Below are 22,524 nucleotides of genomic sequence, written 5' to 3'. Positions count from 1 at the left end.
GCGTCAAAGAAATAGGTAAGAGGACGAAGAACCTCCGGCTCCGAGCACATCTCTTCGATTCCACTGTTCTTTCTGCATTGACATATGCCTCAGAGACCTGGACCCTACACAAACAGGATGAGAATGCTGTTTGGGTCTCCCAAAGAGGAATCGAAAGAGCTGTGCTTGGAATATCACGCTTCACTCAAATGAGAGAAAGAATCCAGAGTTCTGACCTCCGTCGACGGTCAAGAATCAGGGACGCTGTCTCGTTTGCCAAGATGTTGAAAATCAGATGGGCTGGACACGTAATGAGATTTGGAGACGACCACTGGACTAGAGCCATTACCAACTGGATTCCACTGGATGTGAAAAGATCCCGTAGCCGCCCACCTATGAGATAGTCAGACTTTTTTGTCAAGACTGTGAACGATCCGTTTGAGCCTGTTTGTTTTTCTAGAGTGAGCAGATGCCATTGGACTACAGTAGCACGTGACAGGGATGAATGGAGACGTTACTGGCGCTCGCTTGAGCAAATTGATGAGTAAACGGGATGTCAAGTGATGAAGTGAATATTTAATCTTGGAAATAAAAGGTAAATTCAAAGAAAAACTGTTATTTCTACCATCTTACTGCCTGTTCAATTGTTTCTTCTGACCTTGTTGTGAGGTTTTGATAATTTTTGCATTTGTTTTTTTGTTTTGGTATTTTATCAAGTAAGGAGTACTTGATGTTATAATTTTAGTGTTTATAATATAAAATAAGGTTATTTGAGTGTCAGTATTTAACTTAGTATTTACTCAGTATTCAAGGTATCATATTTATATTGTGTTGACCAGAGCCAAATGGTTTTCATGGAATGCCCTTATAACTTAAGCTTAACAGTTCACAATAGTGTCACCAGTGTTTTTCTGTGTAACAGTTTAAGTTGCATCTGGATGAAAAAAATCCTAAGCGTTAAATGACTTTCATGTATAGGTTTTACATACATAGTTTTTTAATGGTATTAAAAATCCCTAACCCTTAGCATTTAGTAGATACAGTAAGAAGTAGATTGCATGGTGAGAAAGAGAAGCTAATATGCTGGAATGTGTGTGCTCTGCTTTCAGAATGCTGCAGTCAGAGCCCTGGCACTGCCTTGTCCCCTGGCATCAGAGGGAGTGACATTCCCCGTACCTTGCACTGACCCTATAGCTTGAGCACTCCTTTGTGTGGTCTCCCCCCCCCCCAAACAAAACATAAAACAAAAATCAGAAATTTGACAGAAATTAAGATTCACTTTTGTTTTTTTCAGTCTGGGTTTTTTTTGTTTGTCTCGTTTTAAGTTTAGAAATTTCTACTGTCTCCATTTTAATTTTTAAATTAATGAAGTTTTGTAGGCTTGTTTTTTGTTCAAGGGTAGTTTTGAATGAACCAGCCTATAATACAAATCTATTTTGGGGCTGTTTTTGAAACCATTTTTAGCCCACTTTCTGATTTTATTTCTGGGTTATGAATTTGTTTTCTTTTTCTGTTTTTGTTTTTGGGCCACACCCAGCGGTGCTTAGGGCTTGCTCTTGGCTCCCTGCCTAGGGATCACTCTGGCCAGGCCTTGGCGGACCATGCAGTGGTGTGTTCGGCCCAAGTGCCTAAGTTCTTGTACTACCTCTTATGCCCTGATCTTCTTTTCCCCTTAAAATAAACTCTCTTAAGCAGTTCCTTCTTTGAAGAATTAAAAATCTGGGGCTAGAGAGATAGTCCAGAGGTAAGGCATTGCCTTGTAGGCAGCTGCAGTGACTGTGATCCTGGAACCTACAAATGGTTGCTGAACTCATCCAGAGGTCATTTGTGAGCATAGAGACACGGTTAGCGCCTGACAAGAGATGGCACCAAACCTTAACTTACAACCAAATAAAATATCTAGAGAAAAATGGTATTGAAACTTACTCATTTCATTGGGATTTTAAGGTTTGAAATTTTTAGCATACACAACACCAGTCCAATTCAATAAATTCTCCCATAGCCTCAGCCTCTGAGCCTGCAGCATCTTATTTTAGTTTTGTTGAATTGACTCTGTGTGTTCTGTAATTTTTTTTAGGATCCTAATTTATTTTTCACTGCTAGCCCTGATACATTTCTTTGAGGTATTCAGTCTTTTGCGGTGCTTAAAAAAAAAAAGTGGTTTCTTTCATCCAGCTATTGGCTATTTTCAATATTTTTCCAACTGTGCTCCTTCAGACCTTGTATGATACTGGAGATCAGTTAGTGGAATGTAGTTAAGTGATTCATGTTTTCTTATTAGGATGACATTTATATATTGGCAAAAATATTTTCAAGCATTTAAGGTAAGTTTATTTAACTAAATTGATTTGGTTCATTAGTTCTAATAAATGAGAAATTTGTGGGTTTTTTTCCCCCCTTTTCTTCTTTTTTCCTTTTTGTGTCACACTGGCAATGCACAGGGATTACTCCTGTCTCTGCACTCAGGAATTACTCCTGGTGGTGCTCAGTGGACCATATGGGATACTGGGAATTGAACCCTGGTTGCCGTGTGCAAGGCAAATGCCCTACCTGCTGTGCTATCACTCCAGCCCCAAGAAGTTTGTGTTTCTGATGTATTTTCTTTTTTGTTTTTGTTCCACACCCAGTGGTGCTCAGGGCTCATTCCTGGCGGGGCTCAGGGGACCATATGGGATGCCAGGGATCAAACCTGGGTTGGGTTTATGCCAGGCAAATGCCCTCTCTGCTAAACTATTGCTCAGGCCTCAGTAGTATATATTTATACCTAATATGAGGTCATCTTTAACACTGCAAATATGTAGCACAGTTAACTGTAAAACAGCATATCTCAGTTGGGAACCATTTAGCCTCTCGTGGGCTCGTAGGATATTCCAACAGGCCACAGGAAAGGATGAAAAAAGAGGTCAAAGGGGGAAAAGTATAAGAAGCTCTGATATGAAGGACATGGGATTACCCAACAGTTCAGTCTAATGGGTGGGGGAATGACACAAGAACTAGGGGACCATCTGCTGGGACAGGGTGGGAGGTATCACAGAGAGGGAAAAGGTCTGAAGGAGCACAGTTGGAAAAATACTGAAACAACACTACCTTTGATCTTTTACACCTGTGGACCTGCTCTGGTCTTTGGCCTGGCAGTTGAAAACCACTGTCATCAAATGTTCAACATTCTTTGTCCTTTGTGACCTTGTTGTTAATTACCTGTGTGATGTTTATAGAATACATTGTTACTGTGTTTTAAATGAGATTTGTTAGATTATTTACCTTAGAAAATGTTTTGGAGCCACAGCTGGCAGTGCTCATGAGGTTTTCCTGGCTCTATGTAGTGACTGATCCCTGGCAGTGCTTGGGGAACCTATTTGAATTAGGTCGGCTACATTGTGAGACATTTGCCCTACTGTCACTCCTTGAAAATCTACCATTTTTTAAAATTTTTATTTTTTCCTTACTTTTTTTTTCTTCTTCTTTTTGGGTCACACCCAGCGCTGCTCAGGAGTTTCTCCTGGTTCATGCACTCAGGCATGACTCCTGGCGGTGCTCGGGGGACCATACGGGATGCTGGGAATCGAACCTGGGTAGGCCATGTGCAAGGCAAAGGCCCTACCTGCTGTGCTATTCCTCCAGCCCCCCCACCCCGAAAGTCTACCATTTTTTTTAAAATGTAGGAATACTGTTGTTTATTTAGCCATTGATTAAGCTGATTGAATTGTGCATGAACTCCACATTACTTTTTTTAAATTAAAAAACATTTACATTGAATATCCATTAGATAGACCATTGCACAACTGTTCATAATTGGGTTTCAGATCATACAGTGACCTAGCACCCTTCCTCCACCAGCGTACATCTCCCACCACCAATGTCCTCTGTTTCCCTGCCATCCTACCCCAACACCCCGACCCCCACCCCTCTGTGGGAAGTACTTTCCTTCTTGCTGTCTCTTTCCTTTTCCTTCTGTTCATTATGGTTTGCAATACAGGTGCTAAGAAATCATGGTGTTCAGGGTATTTAGTATTTTTATTGGGACAGTAAGGCTGGAGTAGCTTTTCAATTGGGTGGCCGCTGTGGGGTGTGGATGTGACTGCCAAGGCTTCTGGAAGTACAGGGAGGTGGGGGGAGGTAGAAAATCTACCATTTATTAAGCAGTGAGAAAGTTACCGACCCTCAGTTGCATCTCAGGCTGTTTACTGCCCCTCCTGAGTGGGGGTGAGGAGAGCGGCATTTGCCCATTTTGGGAAATAACCTTAGAGAGTAGATTGTGAATTTTAATATTCCATCCAGCTGTTTCAGTTCTTTTTCTTGGGAGGATTGGTTTAAATGATTTAGTTTACCATCACTCCTATGTTCTTTGATGCTATATTTTAAAATCTTGATAATTTCTTGCTGATCACATAATTGCCAGAAATTGACACCTGGTCAGTTTGAGTTGTTTTCTCCACAGTATATTAAAAACAATCTGATTTTTTTTAAATCAGTAGCTAAACTATGTTAAGTGAGTTTTCTTTACACTATAGAAATCAGTAGCAAAACTAATTTAAATGAGTTGTTTTCTTCAAACGGTAGAAATAATCAGATTTGTAGTAATAGCTAAACTGATTAAATTTTTCCAGTGGTATTCACAATTGAGAAATGAAAAATCCACATTTAGTTGAGTCTTAAATTACTTAGTTTTAAAAGAAGAGGAAGAACTATTAGTAATAGAGGTTTGTATTCCTTTGTATTACTGGAGTATTTTTCAGGATGTTCTTTTATTCCTCCTCAAGTATTTTGTCAACATTTTTCCTTCACTTGAAGCATATCCCTAATGTAAATCTTTAATTAAAACACCATTGTTTTGAACGGTGGGGCACACTCTCTGGCTCTGTGCTCAGCAGTGACCCCTGGTGGTGCTTGGTAGCCCCTTCGTAATTCAAACCAGAGTCAGCTGCATGTAAACCAAGATCCTTTATCCCTGTCTCTATTGCCTCAGCCATGCCAATTGCCAATGAGTTTGAATTGAGTTTCCAGACTTTGGTGTATACTGATTCTTAGAATGGGGGCTTGTATAAATGTAAACCATCTCAGATGTTAAGTATTGTAATAGAAAAGTGAGGTGTGTCACCCTCTCCCTTCAGACATCATTCAGACACCCTCTCCCTTTGGACATCAACCGCAGACTTAAGGGATTCTTACACCATTCTCGTGTTTGATTAGTTAGAGCTGCCCCAACCTTTTCACCACTTCTAACCCGTTTTCACTGAGAAATTGTATTGAGAATACATTTGATTGACTGTTTGCCCTGTGACTGTTCAGTATTGGTGTGTTTTGAGGTAGAGCAGATACTTCCTGGCAAAAAACTCCCACATAATTACATTGTTAAATAAAGGTATCTGAGGAACTCTGTAGTTCCCATGTCAACAAAAGACTTTTCTTAGCTGTCACCTCCCAGAAATGTAATAAAGCCCGGACTGCAAACAACCCCCCTCTGACACACATACTTTAAAAAAAACCTGTTATTTAGGTTGCAATCTATGTTAATGTTCTTTTTTCCTCCACACCCAGAATTCAGGCATTATTCCTTGGGGTGTTTGGACATTAAACCTGGGTCGGGCTGTATGCAAGGCAAATTCCCTGCCCACTGTGCTCTCTCTAGCCCCTGTTCATGTTTTTTTCGGGGGGGGGGGGGGGTGTTTGGGCAACACCCAGCAGTGCAACACTCAGGAGTAACTTCTGGTGGTACTCGGGATTATACGTCAATGTGAGGGTTTGAACCAGGGTTACTGCCCCTGCAGCATACAAAGCAAATGCCTGAACTCCTTGTACTTTCTTGCCTAACTTTCATGGCTTTGATGAACAAGTTCTATCGTCTTCATCACACTAAGATGGTCAAGACTGTCCATCACTGGCATTGTGTCACTTCTGCTCTGGCTCTTCCCCTGCCCTCTGGAGCCCTTGCTGTGTGGTACTCTCAGTTTGGCAATTAAAGATCAAGGATTTGTCCGCACTTGATACTGTCTTTTCCCTTTTGATACTGTCTTTTCCGTTTTGATATTTCCATTTGATAGGGTTTTGTTTCTCCATATACCACAGGTGAGAGAAGTTGTCTGGTATTTCTCCCTTCTCCCTTTGCCTTATTTTGACATTAGGTGATACCCATCCAAGTTGCAGCATATTGCACTGTTTCATTTTCTTACAGCTCTGTAGTATTGTCTGGTGTATATACACCCCAGTTTCTTTATCCACTCGTCTGTCTTGGACATTTGGGTTGTTTCTATATTGTGGGTGTTACACTTAGTGCTGCAGTTTGCATAGGTATGCATACATCTTTTCAAATTAAAATTTGTTGTGTTTTGGGATAGGTAGTGAAAAGTGAGTTTACAGGTTACATAAGGAAGCTTTATTCTTAGTTTTAAAATAAAGTGTTTATGCTGTTTTCCACAGAAACTGAACCAGATGGTATCTCTGCCAACAGCACAGTCTCCTTGACTTATTCTATCCTCACTTGTGTGATGAAATATCTCACTGTTTTGAATTTTGTGTTTCTAATAAGAGTAATAAGTATTAATGATGCGCATTATTTTGCATGTCTACTGGCTATTGGTATGTCCTTTCAACTTTTCCATCTCCTCTCTCCATTTTTGATGGGGTGTTCTTTGGGTTGTTGTTGAGCTTTGTGAGGGGTGTGTGTGTGTGTGTGTGTGTGTGTGTGTGTGTGTGTGTGTGTTATTCCTTTATCAACATGTATTAGTGTAAAGATTTTTCCCCCATTCAGTATGGTATCACTTTGTTACAGCCTGTTTCTTTTGCCATGTATTTAATTTATACAGTCCCACTTGTTATCTTTGTCAGTGGAGTAAAATAATTGAAATGTCTGAGAGCCATCGGAGATTTTGTATTTCATGAAGTTCCTTAATTCACTTTAAATTAACTTTTATGTATGGTGTGAGCTGTGCATTCAGTTTCATTATTTTGCATGTGACTAATCAGTTTTCCCAGCACTCATTTGTTGATCAGGTTTTTCTTGCTCCAAATCATGCGTCCAGCTCCTTTGTCATAGATTAGTTGTCCATAATCTGAGGGTTTGTCTCTTGGGCTCTGGGTTTTAGTTCATTCACTTGAGAGTCTTTCTTTAACCCCTATCACAGTTTCGGTTATTACAGCTTTCTAGTACAATTTAAAGCCAGGAAATGGAAATGCCTCTTATATTTTCCCTCAGAATTGCTTTGACGATTTAGGGGGGTATTATGATTTTACAGACAAATTTTAGTAGGGTTTGTTTAAAGTTCTTTAAAAAGTCAGTATTTTGATGGGAATTAGACCGAATGAATTTTACCAAATCTTCAGAGATTTCCTGCTTATACTGAAGTTCTTCCAAAATACTAAAGAAACAGAAAATCTTCTAATAGCTTCTTTGAAGTCAGTATTACCCTTACACCAAAAAATAATGGATACCAGATATTACTGAAGAGGAATATTACAAATATTCCTGATGAACACAAATTATCGATCAAATACAAATTATCAATCAAATCAAAGCAAAAAGTATATCAAAAGGACTGTACGCCATGGTCCAGTGATCTAGAGGTATTTATTCCAAGAATGCAAGGGTGATTAAATATTCATTCCAAGAATGCAAGGTACAGATGTCTGCTGCTATTGATAGAGTTTGGAAGTCCTTTCCACAGCAGTTAGATTAGGAAAAAGGAAGGAGATTTAAATTGGAAAAGTTAAGTGTCTTTGTGGATAATACAGTTTTAAATGTAGAAAATCATGTAGACTCCACTAAAACCACTTAGAAACAGAACCAATATAAAAAAGTAGCAGTCTATAAAATCAGTACACAAAAATCTGTTGCATTTCTGTATGCAAATGACAAACTAGAAGGAAATAAAAGATGACCCCATTTGAAATAAAGTCCCCAAACATCAAATACCAAGGTAGCGGTTTAACAGAGGAGGTTAAAACCATACCTTGAAAACTCTGAGTCACTATTGGAAGAAATAGAAGAGGACAACAGGAAATGGGAAAATATTCCTTGTTTATGAATTGGAAGAATTAACGGACAAAATGACGATTGAATATCTTGATTGTTTTTGACAAATGACTTCAAGCTGATTCCTGTTCACTGTCACCGTACTGATACCTGTGGTTTTAGGATTATATTGCTTTTGAAGATTGGATAAGGAAGGGAGCAGATTTAATATTTCTAGTTTATCTTGGTCTTTTGTGATTGACAGTTACCTGCTTGTCTGCCTTTTTTTTTTCCTTTTCTTTTTTGATTACACCTGGCGATGCACAGGGATCACTCCTGGCTCATGCACTCAGGAATTACTTCTGGTGGTGCTCAGGGGACCATATGGGATGCTGGGAATCGAACCCGGGTTGGCCATGTGCAAGGCAAACACCCTACCCGCTCCAGTCCCTGCTTATTTTTATTATTTTTATGAATAGAAAAAGTTCATTAAGAACTCTGTGCTTTTTTTTTTTTTTTTTAAGATTTTTATTAGTGAAACACCATGAGGTACAGTTGTAGGTTTACAAATTTTTGTGCTTGGGTTTCAGTAATACAATGATCGAACACATGCTTTTAAAAAATTTTACTTTGACTTTCTGATTTATTTGGAGGAGGGATGCACCTAGAAGTGCCCAGGGGCTACTGTTGCTCTGCTTGGAATCGCTTCCCAAGATGGTGGGTTTGAATTGCTCTTGGCAGTATGCCAGGCGAGCGCCCCAAATCCCAGTACTGTCTCCTCAGCTCTAGAGCCTAAGGGTTTTTATTTATTTTAAAAAATAAATATAGTAAGTCATTAATTAGACATTAGTATTCCAACACCAGTCCCACTGCCCTTGCACCTTCCCATTATTTCCAATTTTCTCACCTACCATTGAAACTGCTCCCCATAGTTCTCAATAATTTAGTTTACATTGCTTGTTATCAATGATTTGCTAAAAGGGTGATCCAAAAATGATTCCTTGGAAGAAAGTTAGTGAAGATTGTTATATCTCACCGTGGAGCCTTTAAGCCCCATGTAAGAGATTACTAAAATGTTGTTACAGGCTAAGCCTTCTTTTGTTTACATTGTGTTCATCAGTATTGCTTGCCTTCTACATTACATCCCATCCAATCTAGTGTGCTGCTCATGTTTTATCAGTGTTAGAGAGTTTGTGATGTCCCTTTGTGGAAATTGTGGCCTTGCATTCCAGGGTTTCCAAAATTTCAAATGGGATGATACAGCTGGAGTTAAAATCTTAAGTGACTGGTGACTGGTGACTTTGGAGCATGTTCGTAACTGCTGGACTTCTGAAAGTACAGGGAGATGGGGAGAGCGCATACCTGAATGTTTCAGCAAATTAAATTTTGGATGAGGCTCATTGGAGAAGTGGAGTCCGGCTTAGAGCATGGTGGGTTTTGTGGAGGTTTGTGGAGGTTTTCGGCTGCCACTCCCCCCCACCCCCCCCAATTTTCCCTCAGGTTGACTCAGTTTCAAGCAGGATCCAGGAGAAATTCTGCCACTTGTAGATCTCTTTCAAGAATTATTTCTGAGTCTCTGGATCATGTCTGGTGAAAGAGCTTTACATGGCGCCAAAGTTGGTTTTATTTAAAGGGATTTTTAGATTTAGCAGATTAAGACCTGCCTATCTTTTAGAGAGATTATGTTCTGGAAATCAGTAACCATTTATATTTTTAAGAACTCAGTCTTTGGGGATAGGGCACTTGCCTTGCACACAGGCTACCTGGGTTTGGTGCTTGGCATTCCATATGATCCACCCAAGCACTGCCAGGAGTGATTCCTGAATGCAGAGCCAGGAGTAACCTCTGAGCAAGCTAGGTGTCCCCCCCCCCCCCCAAAAAAAAAAACCCTCAGCATTCATTCACATTACCTGTTCCAGCTGTTCAGATTGCTTGGTGTGTGTCTGTGTGTATCTCTGTGTGTGTCTGTGTGTGTCTGTGTCTCTGTGTGTGTTCTTTAGGTTTTTGCTTTAGAAAGAAAATACCTTCCTAGTTAGCATTTTTATTTATAAAGCTATCGTGGTTGATACTAAGTTTTGGTGGTTTCGTATAATTCACCTGTTTGCGTTTCAGCTCTATTTTCCCCTTTTCTGAATGTTTAGACTTTCTGGAATTCTAGTTATTTTTAGTTACTTTAGTTATAGTGTCTATAATTTCTCTGGATTCTCCCCCCCCCCCCCCCCCAGATCTTAGACTGGTAGGACTCTTTCATGGAGAAAGGAAAAAATTCTTCTGACTCCCTTCTTGGTAGTTATGTTTTAGTCTCATATATAAATCTCACCAAATGTTAACATTTTAAATAAAAAATACTATGTTTTGGACCTATCCTGGGGTCTACCAGAGTAACACCTGGTGGCGGGAACTATACCAGTTTCTGGGGTCCTGGTTATGCCAAGCATGAACTTCATGAGATATCTTTGTGTGTGTGTGTGTGTGTGTGTGTGTGTGTGTGTGTGTGATAGTTGTAAGAGGTACATTTGGCAGTGCTCTGTAGATTATGTGCTGCCAGGGATTATCCAATTTAGAGGCATTTGAGTTGTATATACTCAGCCTCAAATAGTAGTATAATTTTGAGCTTGGCAAACTTAGCAGTCTGATGAATCTAGCAAAGAACTAGATAATTTTCATTCTTTTTTATTCTAATTGTACTCTTTGATCAGAATCTAGCCACCGCACATGTATTTATGTTTTTTTCTTTGATTTCCAGGTGGTGTGTAAGGGGCCCAGGGCCTGTTTGGGAGCCTCTGGTACCATACCCCGCAGTGCTGGGGCTAGGGGCTGTGAAGCACAGGCATGGGATTTTGGGACCAGAAATGCATGTACCTTAGCCTCTGAGCCCTCTCCCTCTTTAGTTTTCTTTTCAATATAATGTTGGGAATTTAACCCAGGTCCTCGTACTTTTAATCCTTGCATTTTACCACCAGCTGTATTCCCTGACTCACATATGTACTTGATACTTTTTTGGGGGATGTTTTGTGTGTGTATATGTGGCAGGGATGGGAGGGGGCTGGACTACAAGTCTACAAGTGGCAGTGTTAAGGGGCTACTGCTGCCTCTGCTCATGGGTCCTTCTGGCAGTGCTGAGGGGACTATATGTTATGCCTGGGATTGAACTGATTTTGGCCAAATGCAAGGCAAATGCCTTAACTGTATTCACGCGGCTGCTTAATATTTGAAAACCAGTAATTTTGTAAATGTATGTGTGAGAACTTCTAGAAATCAGCTATCTTTTCCTCTTTTGCTAGCACCATTAAGTTAGCTCTGGGACCCACTCAATCTGTGTCTACATTTAAATAGTATTCTTCAAGTCAAGAAGACATGTTTTGCAGTTATCTTTGGTACATTACTGTTTGAGAAATACTGATGTAGACTAGAGAAGATTTAACATTTAGGGACAGAGAAAGAAGCCTAACTTGTAAGAGGACCCTAGGGTTTTAGTGTGGAGTGACTGTCAAACAAAAGGATTACCCCTATTTCCTTTTTTTAGGGGTGTTTGTTTATATTTGTACGTTGTTTACCATTTTTTGAGGGAGGAAGAAAAGAGGGGTATACATACCTATTCTCAACTTGAGTATTAAATGTTACTGTTAATCTGATGAGCCCTACAAAATTAATAATGGTATGTGTACATAAAATCCTATAGTCTAAAATTCTGTACTTAAAGGAGAACCTTATTTTAATCTTCATTACGGGGTGCATGTTTCTTCTGTTGTTTGGTGATATCACCATACATTTATTTATTTATTTATTTTAATTTTTTAATTATTATTTTTTATTTAATCATTTTTTTATTAGTGAAACACCATGAAGTACATTTATAGACTTATAAATTTTTGTGCTTGGGTTTCAGTTATACAATGATCAAGTACCCATCCCTCCACCAGTGCCCATCCTCCCCCACCACGGGTCCTAGCATCCCTCCCCCCCCCCCCGCCCCCCGTCCCACCCTCCCACTGTGGCAGGGCATTCCCCCTTGTTCTCGCTCTCTTCTTTTGGGTACTGTGTTTTGCCAGAGAGGCATTGAGTGGCAATCATTTTTGGTCTAAAGACTACTTTTAGCATGTCTCTCCTACCCTGGGAGGGTCTTCACAACACCCTTTATTTGGTGCTCTCTTCTCTATCTGAGCTTCCTTTTCACCTAGCACGTGTGGCTGGCCTTCAAGTCATGGAGCAAAATTCCTGGTACTAATCTGAGCCATTCCTGGGCAATGTAAAATGACTTAATAAACTCCCCTTTTTGGGTCTGTCAGATATGGCTCTGTGCTGTTGGCTGGGTTCTCACTAAGGAAGGAGCTTCCAAGCTCATATGAAATTGGTCTCATTCAGGACCCTGTGGGCAGTTGAATGGAGGGCCTCAGTTTTTTGCTGTTGTTTTGACACCTTCAACTGCCTCAGTATGACCTTTTCAAAAGCCAGCTTTCATCTTCAAAGCTAGCAAATGAGACAGTTGCCATGCGCTTGCAATATCATGTGATTGTTACATTCTATCTTATTTTACTATTCTCTTAGAAACCAGACACAGATTATGTCCACACCCAGAGAAATGGATATCAGACATTCAGCGTTGAAGATAATGAAATCAGAGTTAAAGATAATGGGGAGGGATATCATCAAAAACATGATAAACTTGGAATGTAGGCCTTTCTTACCCTGAAAAGATGTCGTGAACTACACACATCAACACTGTATTGAAGCTTTTGTTTATTTGGGGGGGCATAACCTGGTGGTGCTCAGGCTTATTCTTGACTCTGTGCTCAAAGGTCACTCCAGGCGGAGCCCAGGGAAGTGGGGAGGTGGGGCGTGGTCCTATGGCGTGCCAAGCAAGGACCAAATCTGGGTCTGCTGTGTGCAAGGCAAGCATCTTGCCTGCTGTCCTGTCTCTCTGGCTCTTGAAGCTCTTACTTAAAACTTCTACTGTGCTTTCTAAGGTAATCAAGAAATTTGCTGATGCAGCCAAATTCTTGAAATCATGGAGATAAACGTTGTTGTTTTTGTAGTGTTACTGTTATTAAACAGATGTTTTCTGAGCAGGAGAGGGTGTTAGGGCACATCTGACAGTGCCCCTGGTTGTTCCTGGCTCTGCTCAGGAGTGATGACGGTATGTGGGGCCAGGAATTTGAATTGGGTTGGTGCATGCAAGGGCAGTTCCTTGCTCTCTCGCCCCATAAGTGGAGACCCAAAGTTTAATAACCAAACGTAAAATGTGCCTCTTAACGTGGCAGACTGGATTTGTGGTGGTTGTAGTGGTGGTGGTGGGGGAATGGGGAAGGGGGTGGGAGAGGAAACTTGGGAACAACTGTGGTGGGATCCGTGATTGAACTCTGAAGGTCAGAAACACAGTAAGCCGACTTTAGTGTATTGATGTGGTTGATAGCTTTGTATGAATGAAGTTTTAAATTTTTCTTTTTTTTTTTTAGTTGACTATATTGTGGAATATGACTATGATGCTGTGCATGATGATGAATTAACTATTCGAGTTGGAGAAGTCATCAGGAATGTGAAGAAACTACAGGAGGATGGATGGCTAGAAGGAGAACTAAATGGGAGAAGGGGAATGTTTCCTGATAATTTTGTTAAGGTAAGTATTTTCGAGTTAAATTTTTGTTGCTTCAAAGGATTTAGTAACACATTTTTGTATATTTAAAACTTTGAATATTTGAGATAATTTTTTTTTTTTTTGCTGCGTAATTGTGTGGAACACTATATTTGGAAATATATTTTACTTTTCTATTTCAGTACAGCGGTTACGTTAATGAGCTGTCTGCTGATGCAGGATGCAGTTTGAGAGTGCTGGGCAAGAGAAGGAATCTTAATGTGAGATTAAAAATTAACCAAAGGGATCTGGGTTAGGAGTAGATGACATGAGTATGAACTCATGTTTTGTTGAAAAGATGTACAGATAGATGCAGAAATAAATAGGTGTTTTTGGTTGGGTTTGTACGCATAGATACATTTCTCACCCTTTTCTCTTGGAATGTTTCAGAAGCCAGTGATATGCTGGTGATAATGATGGCAGTGAATACGTCGACTACCTCCATCCCTAGAAGTTCCGTAAAATAGTAGACAAATTAAGAAAATTAGAAGACTTTCTATATTAGTGAAAGTAGGCTACAATGAGACTAGCACTTACACTCTAATGCTAACATAAAAATTTCTCTGGTGGCATTACACCTGAAAGATAAGGATGATATCCATTCATGAAGAGTTTGTTGTAGTCCAGCTAGCAGTCTCTTGACTTTTTTTTTTTTTTTTTTTTGGTGACACCTCAACCTTTATGACTGCTCAAACTTGTGGTAATTCTTCGTCGATTGCCTCGAGCAGGCCCCAGTAACGTCTCTTTCATCCTAGCTCTGAGATTATATTCAAGGCTCTTTAGGAGAATGAGACCCATCATTGTTACTGGTATTTGGCATATTTGGTACGCCACGGGGAGTTTGCCAGACTCTGCCCTGTGGGCAGGCTACATTTGATAGCCTGCAAGTTTGTCCAAAGTAGGAATGAGACAATAAGATGTCATAAAAAAAAGTTCTGATAAGATGTCACGCGGCCGCCGCGCGGTTCCGGGATCTGGATTTTGTAGTCTCTGAGTCTTGGCCGCTGATGGGATTACACGGCGCCAGGGGGCCAGGTGGTGGGTGTGACCCCCGCCTACTGGAATTTGGAGGATCTGGGTGGAAGATGCTCGACTCCAATCCGAGTAGGCTTGGAGGTCTCGGCTCCGGAACCCGCGTGGCTTTGTCCCTCTGCCAGTACCTTCATGTGTGCGGAGAGTGGTCTCAGCATGGTGGCGGCTGGTCCTGGAGGTCTTCGGCTGCCAGAGCCCTGGTCGGGGCGGGGAGGAAAGCTCAACCCGCTCCCCTCCAAGGGGCCCCGGGAAGGAACACCCAGGCGCGGGGGCAGAAGACTGCACTGTTCTCGTCCGGGATCTGGATTTTGTAGTCTCTGAGTCTTGGCCGCTGATGGGATTACACGGCGCCAGGGGGCCAGGTGGTGGGTGTGACCCCCGCTTACTGGAATTTGGAGGATCTGGGTGGAAGATGCTCGACTCCAATCCGAGTAGGCTTGGAGGTCTTCAATTTTACTTTTATGGTTGTTAGGCCACATGTGGCCGTGTTCAAGGCTTATTCCTGGCTCTGCACTCAGGGACCACTCCTGGTGGGGCTAGGGGGGGCCTATATGTGGTGCTGGGGATCAAACCAGGGCCTTCTGCTGTAAGGCAAGCATCCTACTTGGTGCGCTATAGCTCCAGTTTATGGATTCTGTTTTCTGATCCACCCATCCACTCCTGTTGTGAGTTAGGGCATTGACATGAACTGAAATGATTGAGAGACCTTTTGCGCGCTGCTTCACCAGTGCAGGTGAAGCTTGCCTCTGGTTGACTATCACTGGGCCTGATCTGAATGGAAGGTGGAATCTCTTCCTTCCAGTTAGCTCCCAGTAGCCTCGACCCCTGATCTGCTCCATATAAATGGGCCTGCTCACACAAATTGCACTCTGCTCACAGTTATTCTTCCTTTTATTTGGTGAAGATGGCCAAAGAAGAAAGCGAACAACCTCAGCTTAATCCCTCAGCATCTTTCAAGGGGTCTGACTACAAAGACTCACCTCCTGCATGGCAAAAACACTGGAAAACCAATGAGGGGGAAACATTTGGAAAACTAACAAGCTCAGTGAGTGAAAACAGTATAATCAAAGACATCATCATTAAGTCCTCAGACAATGTCTTTATTGACACTATGATGAGGAAGTTCAACAAGTTCAGAGAAATGATAACACGGGTAGTAAGCACAGCACAAGAAAATATAAGGATTGAAGTGAAAAAACTACGGGCAGCAAAAATGAATAACATGGTAAGTGATGTAAAACGATCAATTAAAGTTTACAAGCTGAGCAAAAAATCAGGAGGAAACAGCTAGGAAATAGCAGAAGGTGGAAAACAGTCTGAAAAGAAATGAGAAGCATACCATGAACTACAAAATGAGTGCAAGAAAAAGAATATAAAAGAGTCATTGGAGTCCCAGAAGAAGAAGGCAAATATGATGAAGAGATAATAGTTCAGTCATCACTAAGAATTTCCAGTGAGGTGTCTGGAGCCATAGCACAGCGGGTAGGGCATTTGCCTTGCAAACGGGGGACTCGGGTTCGATTCCCAGCATCCCATATGGTCTCCTGAGCATCCCCAAGAGTAATTCCTGAGTGCAGAGCCAGGAATAACCCCTGTGCAGTGCTAGGTGTGATCCAAAAAGAAAAAAAATCCAATGGGGATTATAGGCACCAAGATCCAAGAGGTCTAAATGGTCCTAGTAAAAATAGACTCAACTAGGAAAACTGTAAGACACCTTGTACTCAAAATGCTAAAATCCAGAGATAGGGACCATACAGAGCAAGATAAGAAATGGAACTTCCTTACAGAGGAAAGCCCTTAAGATGTACAGCAGACTTATGAAATGAAACTGTTCTGTAATGAAGGAATATAGTACAAAAACTCAGTGAAATAAACACCTCACCAAGAATACTCTATCCAACTTGATTATCATTCAGCTTTGAAGGAACTGGAGCTTCATGGGCAGTGTAGCAGCTTAGGAAGTTCATAGCTTTGAAAGCAGTTTTGCAAGAAGCCTTAAAAGAGCTGCTCTGAAGGAAAGGATAAACTTCCCAATGTGTGATACTCACTGACCATACATTTGCTTGCCCTCGACCAGATTAAGAGAGGTATGTTTAACTCCTAGCTTGCTGCAGGATTTTATGCATGTTCAATAATAAACTAATGTCTTATTTATATTGGCTAAAATCATTTAGCAGTCATTCATCACAAATTATTTTTTGATAATTCGATTTGCCATTCCTTTACATTTTGTTGGAGCAAGAAATATGAAATAAGTTTGTTATATTCCTGCCAAGGCGGGGCATGTTGTGGGTGGGGTGGGAGGGAAGGGGGGGGGGAACATGAGTTAGGAGAGGGGGGACACTGGTGGTGGCATTGATGGAACATTGTATGCTTTAAACAACTCTATTTGAAAAACTTTGTGAATCTCTGTGAAAATTAAAAGAAAAATAAAATTACTGAGATTAAGAAATTTATAAGTACGATCTTTTGTATGAGTTCTGAGTCTGCGTTTAGTGTTTGTTTCTTTTTCTTTTTGTACTTTTGGGCCACACCTGGCAGTTCTCTGGATTGACTTCTGGCTCTGTGCTCAGGGATCACTCCTGGCAAGGCTTGAGGTCCCATATGTGTTTTAGGGGATCGAATCTGAACAGGTGCCCTACCCCTTGTACTGTTACTCTGGCCCTTAGTCTTTATTTCTTTAGCTTTTCATGAGACTGTTCAGTGCATTTGCATTGCCGGTTTAGTGACCAAGAACTTTTTTATCTGTTACTTGTCAGTGAAGCTTGGTGCTGCACCATTGAATTTGAATGATAACCTAGCTGGAAGAAGAATTCTAATTTGGAAACCTATTTCATTCAGTGTGTTTTTATGTCAGACCAGTCCCTTTTAGTTTATAGGGTCTCATTAGAAAGGTCTGCTCTGATTTTTATTTGGGAGCCAAACCTGGTGACTGCTAAGAGCTGCTTTTGGCTCTGTGCTCAGGGGTCTTGAGGGGTCATATGCAGTGCTGTTGGTGGTAGTGGAGTTGTCCACATACAAATCAAGCATCATACTTTAGGCCCTGTACTCTCTCTCCTGCCTTGTGATTTTTAGAGGGAGCTCTCTTCTAGGTAATTTTTGGCTTTGCTCTTGCTGCTCTCATGATAATAGCTCTGTCTTTTAAAATGGCGCTTGCCACTCTGAAGATTTCCATTTTATTTTTAGTTTTTATTTCAGGCACTGAGATTTGCAATACTGCTAATGACAGGGTTCCATGCATGCTGTTTCCCAACACCACACCCTCCACCTGAGTGTCCCCTCATCTGGCCATTTTAATTATGCTGTGCCTGGGTGTTTTTCTGTTAGGGTTGATTCTTTTGGGGCTGCCCAGCTTCCTGGATCTGCGTATGCAAATCGGGAAAGCTTTCAGCTTCCTTCTCATCAGAGCAGCCTCCCTGCTCTTTGTTTTCCTCCGGGTCTGCTATAGTTCATTTGTAGTTTCTCTTCAGGCGGTTCCATCAGGCCTCTTATGTTTTCTTCATTGTTAAAAGTAGTTTTTTCCTTCTTTTGTTCTTTTTGGATGATGTCTTGTATATTGTGTTTAGCATCCTGAATCATTCTTCTGCTTCTGTAATTTTTTTTCCAGAGTTTCATTTAGTTTTTTTTTTTTTTACAAATTGAATATAATGGACGTATAAAAACACTGTAAATTTAAGATGTATAGTGTCTTTATCTGATAATGCGAAATGAGTACCACTACAGAGTTATCTAACATTATTGTTGAACCATGGGTGAGAATATTTAAGACCTCTCCACAACTTTCAAGGACTATATCACATAATAAAAATAAAGTATTATCACAAGACTGTATAATATATCATCAGGATGTAGTCATCTAACAACAGGAAGTTTATAATCTTTAACCAACATTTCCCAATCTCCTCCAATCCCTAGTACCTGGTAACCATAATTCTAGTCTTGGTTTCTGAGTTTGGCTTATTTTGACTTCATAAAAATGGTAATCTTTAGAATTTGTTTTTCTGTTTCTGCCTTATTTCACTGAGGACACTGTCCCCCAAATTCATCCATGTTTTTTAAATTATAGTTTCCCTCTTTCTCATGGTTGGGTAGTATTCCATTAAGCATTTACTAGACCACATCTTTATCCATTCATCTCTTAATGCGTATTTAGATTGTTTCCATACCCACGTATTGTGGCTGCAGTGAAGGAGGAGCTTCTGTAATTCTTCTGCTTATTCTGTTGTGTTTTAAAATTCTACCATGCTCTTTAGTTTGATTATTCCTAATCAACGTGTTTTCATATTTTCTCTTTATTTCAGTTCAGTGAACAACCTAATCATTGTTACTTTGCATTCTTTATCCAAGAGCATAGAGAGGTTTCGTGTGCTTGGGCTCCTTCCAAGTTTGTCCTTCTTCATTAGTACACTTGACATTCTCTGGGCTGGAGCGATAGCACAGCAGGTAGGGCGTTTGCCTTGCATGCAGCCAACACAGCCGGCCTGAGTTTAATTCCTCCGCCCCTCTCGGAGAGCCTGGCAAGCTACCGAGAGTATCTTGCCTGCACGGTGAAGCCTGGCAAGCTGCCTGTGAGGTATTCGATATGCCAAACACAGTAACAATTGTCACAATGGAGATGTTACTGGGCCTGCTCGAGCAAATCAATGAACAACGGGAGGACAGTGACAGTGACTTTCTCTGCTTCTTCGTTATTTATGACCCAGGAAGCTTCAGTCTGGAGATGGAGGCTTTCTCCCCTCACCCGTGACACCTGTGCCAGAAGTGATGCTGCTGGTTCTTTCCCCTCCATTGGGTCATGGACATGCTGCCCCTTGTCTGGGGTTGAGGCTCACAGGAACTCCTTGTGATGAGTGACATGCAGGTGGCTTTTTGGGTTGTTGATCTTTCTGTTGCCTGACTCATAACTGAAGTTGGAGGTCCCTTGCGGGATGTCTGTGGTAGTGGGTAACCTGCACGCAGCTCTGGGATGTCTCATTTATATTTCTTCAGTTGATATTTCTTAGCATATTTTGATTTAGAATGTTTAAGAGATCCTTCTTTTAAGGGATAGCATGCATTTATGATTTGGGGTTTTAGATTCTGCAGTTTCGCAGACTCAGGTCTTCGTGGACGAATTATTTAACATGTATCCCCTCCATCTGCTGAAGAAGCATTAATCATATTACCTCACAGTTTTAAGTGAAATAATGGTACATTTTGAAGTACATTGTTGTATACTACATAGCACTTGGCCTATTGTGAAGTGTTTATAGATTTAGTAGGTTGTGAGCATTTTGTGGTAAATAAGTGGATTAGAAGAAAGTTGAGTAGAACTTCTGCACTTTATGCAGAAGTATAAAGTGGTTAAGCAAGCATTGTTTGATAAAATAACTTGTATCAGGTATTTGTAGGGGGATCTCGTGTTTTTGAGAGTTTTGTGTATATATATGTGTGTGTGTGTGTGTGTGTGTGTATATTGTTTCTGTTTTTTCTTTCTTTTTTTTTTTTTTTTGAAATACCACCCTTGGCAGTGTTCAGGGTTTACTCCTGGCACTTTGCTCAGGGATCATTCCTGGTGCTGCTTGGGGGACTGAATGTGGTGGTGGAAATTGAACCATGGTTGGTTGTATGGAAGGCAAGAACATTAAGTCTTGTAACTCTCTGGCCTCTGCACCAGGGTTTTTATAAGACCCTTTTTATTCCCGTATTTCGAGCAGCATGGAAGATTTCAAAGAAGACAGTGACTTCAGACATGTATTTTTAAAAAAAACTAAAACTTGTTTAGTTGTAAATTATTTCTGTCCTTAGAATTTTGAGTTTTGACAAAGGTATAAATATGTGTAACTATCACGATGCTTAAGATTTTAGAAGCTGGCGTCAGTAAAACTTGTTTCCTTGTTTTTCTCCCTCTTCTTTGCCCTGTTACCATAAATACACCCATAATTGCAATTGTGTATCTGTTCTTTTTTGCCATTCTAAGTAAGTTTTGCTTTTTAAAGATTTTTATATTCATTAATAACATATTGTGAGGTATTTTATTGTTTGTTTTACATTTTGTTTTGGGGCTACACCTAGCTGTACTCAGCTTACTCCTGGCTTTATACTTAGGGATCACTTGTGATAGTACTCTGGGGACTGTTTGGGTTGCTGGGTATTGAACCCAGATCAGCCTCATGTTAGATTTGATTTCTATATGATGCAGTATATCAATATGTAACAATTTTGTTCTTTTTTTATTCTTAAATATTGTTGACTATAATTCACATTTTTAAATGACTGTATTTTATAGCACTGTAGCACTGTCCTCCCGTTGTTCATTGATTTGCTCCAGTGGGCACCAGTAACGAACGTCTCCATTGTTAGACTTGTTATTACTGTTTTTGCGTATTGAACACGCCATGGGGAGCTTGCCAGGCTCTGCTGTGTGGGTGGGATACTCTCAGTAGCTTGCCAGGCTCACCAAGAGAGGCAGAGGAATTGAACCCAGGTCAGCTGCATGCAATGCCCTACCCGCTGTGCTATCGCTCCAGCCCATATTTTATAAATCAATTATTTTTCTCTTACCTCTACTTGCACCTTTTTTTTTTAATGTTTTTATTATATTTTTGGTTTTTGGACCACAGCTGGTGGTGCTCAGGGCATACTCTTGGCTCACTCATGATAGACCTCATGGACCATATGGAATGAGGAGAGATCAAACCTGGGTCTGCTATGTACAAGGCCCATGCCCCCTTGCAGTACTTTCTCTCCAGCCCCACCCCTTACCCCCACCCCACAGTTTTGGATGGGTAAAACATTGTCAGAAACATTTTTATATGGTTTCTTAATCAACATATATTTTAATTTATTTCTAATGATTCTTGGAAGTGGGTTGGAGCGATAGCACAGCAGATGGGGCATTTACCTTGCACGTGGTCCACTCAGCCGACCCAGGTTCTAGTCCTCCACCCCTCTTGGAGAGCCCGGCAAGCTACCAAGAGTATCTCGCCTGCACGGCAAAGCCTGGCAAGCTACCCGTGATGTATTCGATATGCCAAACACAGTAACAAGTGTCACAATGGAGACGTTACTGGGCCCGCTCAAGCAAATCGATGAACAGTGACAGTGACGGTGACTCTTGATAGTAGAAATATTGAGATATATATTAGCACGCAGCCAACATGGCTGACCCGAGTTCGAATTCTCCGCCCCTCTCGGAGAGCCCGGCAGGCTACCGAGAGTATCTCGCCCGCACAGCAGAGCCTGGCAAGCTCCCTGTGACATACTCGATATGCCAAACACAGTAACAACAAAGTCTCCAATGGAGCCGTTACTGGGCCCGCTTGAGAAATCGAGAAAATTAACATCCAGAATCTTTTTGAAGTGACTTTTATAGTTCATCATCAAAGCATATGAAAGTTCCTTTACTATTTCTCATCCCCCTTTTTGTGAGATTTTATGTCCATTTAAACTTTTCTTCTTTTGATTAAGGACATTTGCATATAATATTAAGTCTGTATATAATAAATACTTATATATTTAACTTTAAGTAAATTAAGAATTAGTTTGCAAATAAGATGAATGTTAGCAGCACCAGGTAAGTGATTTTTCTCAATAAGTTTTCTCCTATCACTCCTGTCTTCTGTCTACACCCCCCGCCCCTCTCCCAACCCCCCTTTTAAATTTTCCTTTTGACTACTTCTGTATGTACTCAGGGGACCATGCTGTGCCAGAGATTGATCCTGGGAAACTTGCATGAAAGGCATGCACTCCTGTGCCTTGAGCTATCTCTCTGAGAAGCCCTGGTAAGCTTTCTTTGAAGCATGACATTTGCATCAACATATGTGTCTTTTCTGATGGCAGCTATAGCAGGGATTTATTTTTGTTTTAAATTTTAGTGCGCTCTTCCTTTTCCAGGCGGCAGACACATTATCTCACCCTGTTTACTGATAAAAATAGTTTTAATTAATTGTTA

The 22,524-nt window shown here is 40.8% G+C and overlaps 1 protein-coding gene across 1 annotated transcript in view; it reads left to right on the top strand.

Moving 5' to 3' along the window:
- Positions 1–22,524, top strand: part of CD2AP (CD2 associated protein) — a 142,987-nt gene that overhangs the window by 28,984 nt on the left and 91,479 nt on the right. Inside the window, exon 2 of the mRNA XM_056126263.1 lies at positions 13,384–13,544. Within this exon, the coding sequence (XP_055982238.1) occupies positions 13,384–13,544 (161 nt within the window). The remainder of the gene's footprint in view (positions 1–13,383; positions 13,545–22,524) is intronic.

Source organism: Sorex fumeus, unplaced genomic scaffold, assembly GCF_029834395.1.
Source record: "Sorex fumeus unplaced genomic scaffold, SorFum_2.1 ptg000061l, whole genome shotgun sequence".
Classification (NCBI taxonomy): domain Eukaryota; kingdom Metazoa; phylum Chordata; class Mammalia; order Eulipotyphla; family Soricidae; genus Sorex; species Sorex fumeus.
The sequence above is the reverse complement of the archived record's forward strand: the minus strand, read 5'-3'. Positions and strand labels throughout refer to the sequence as shown.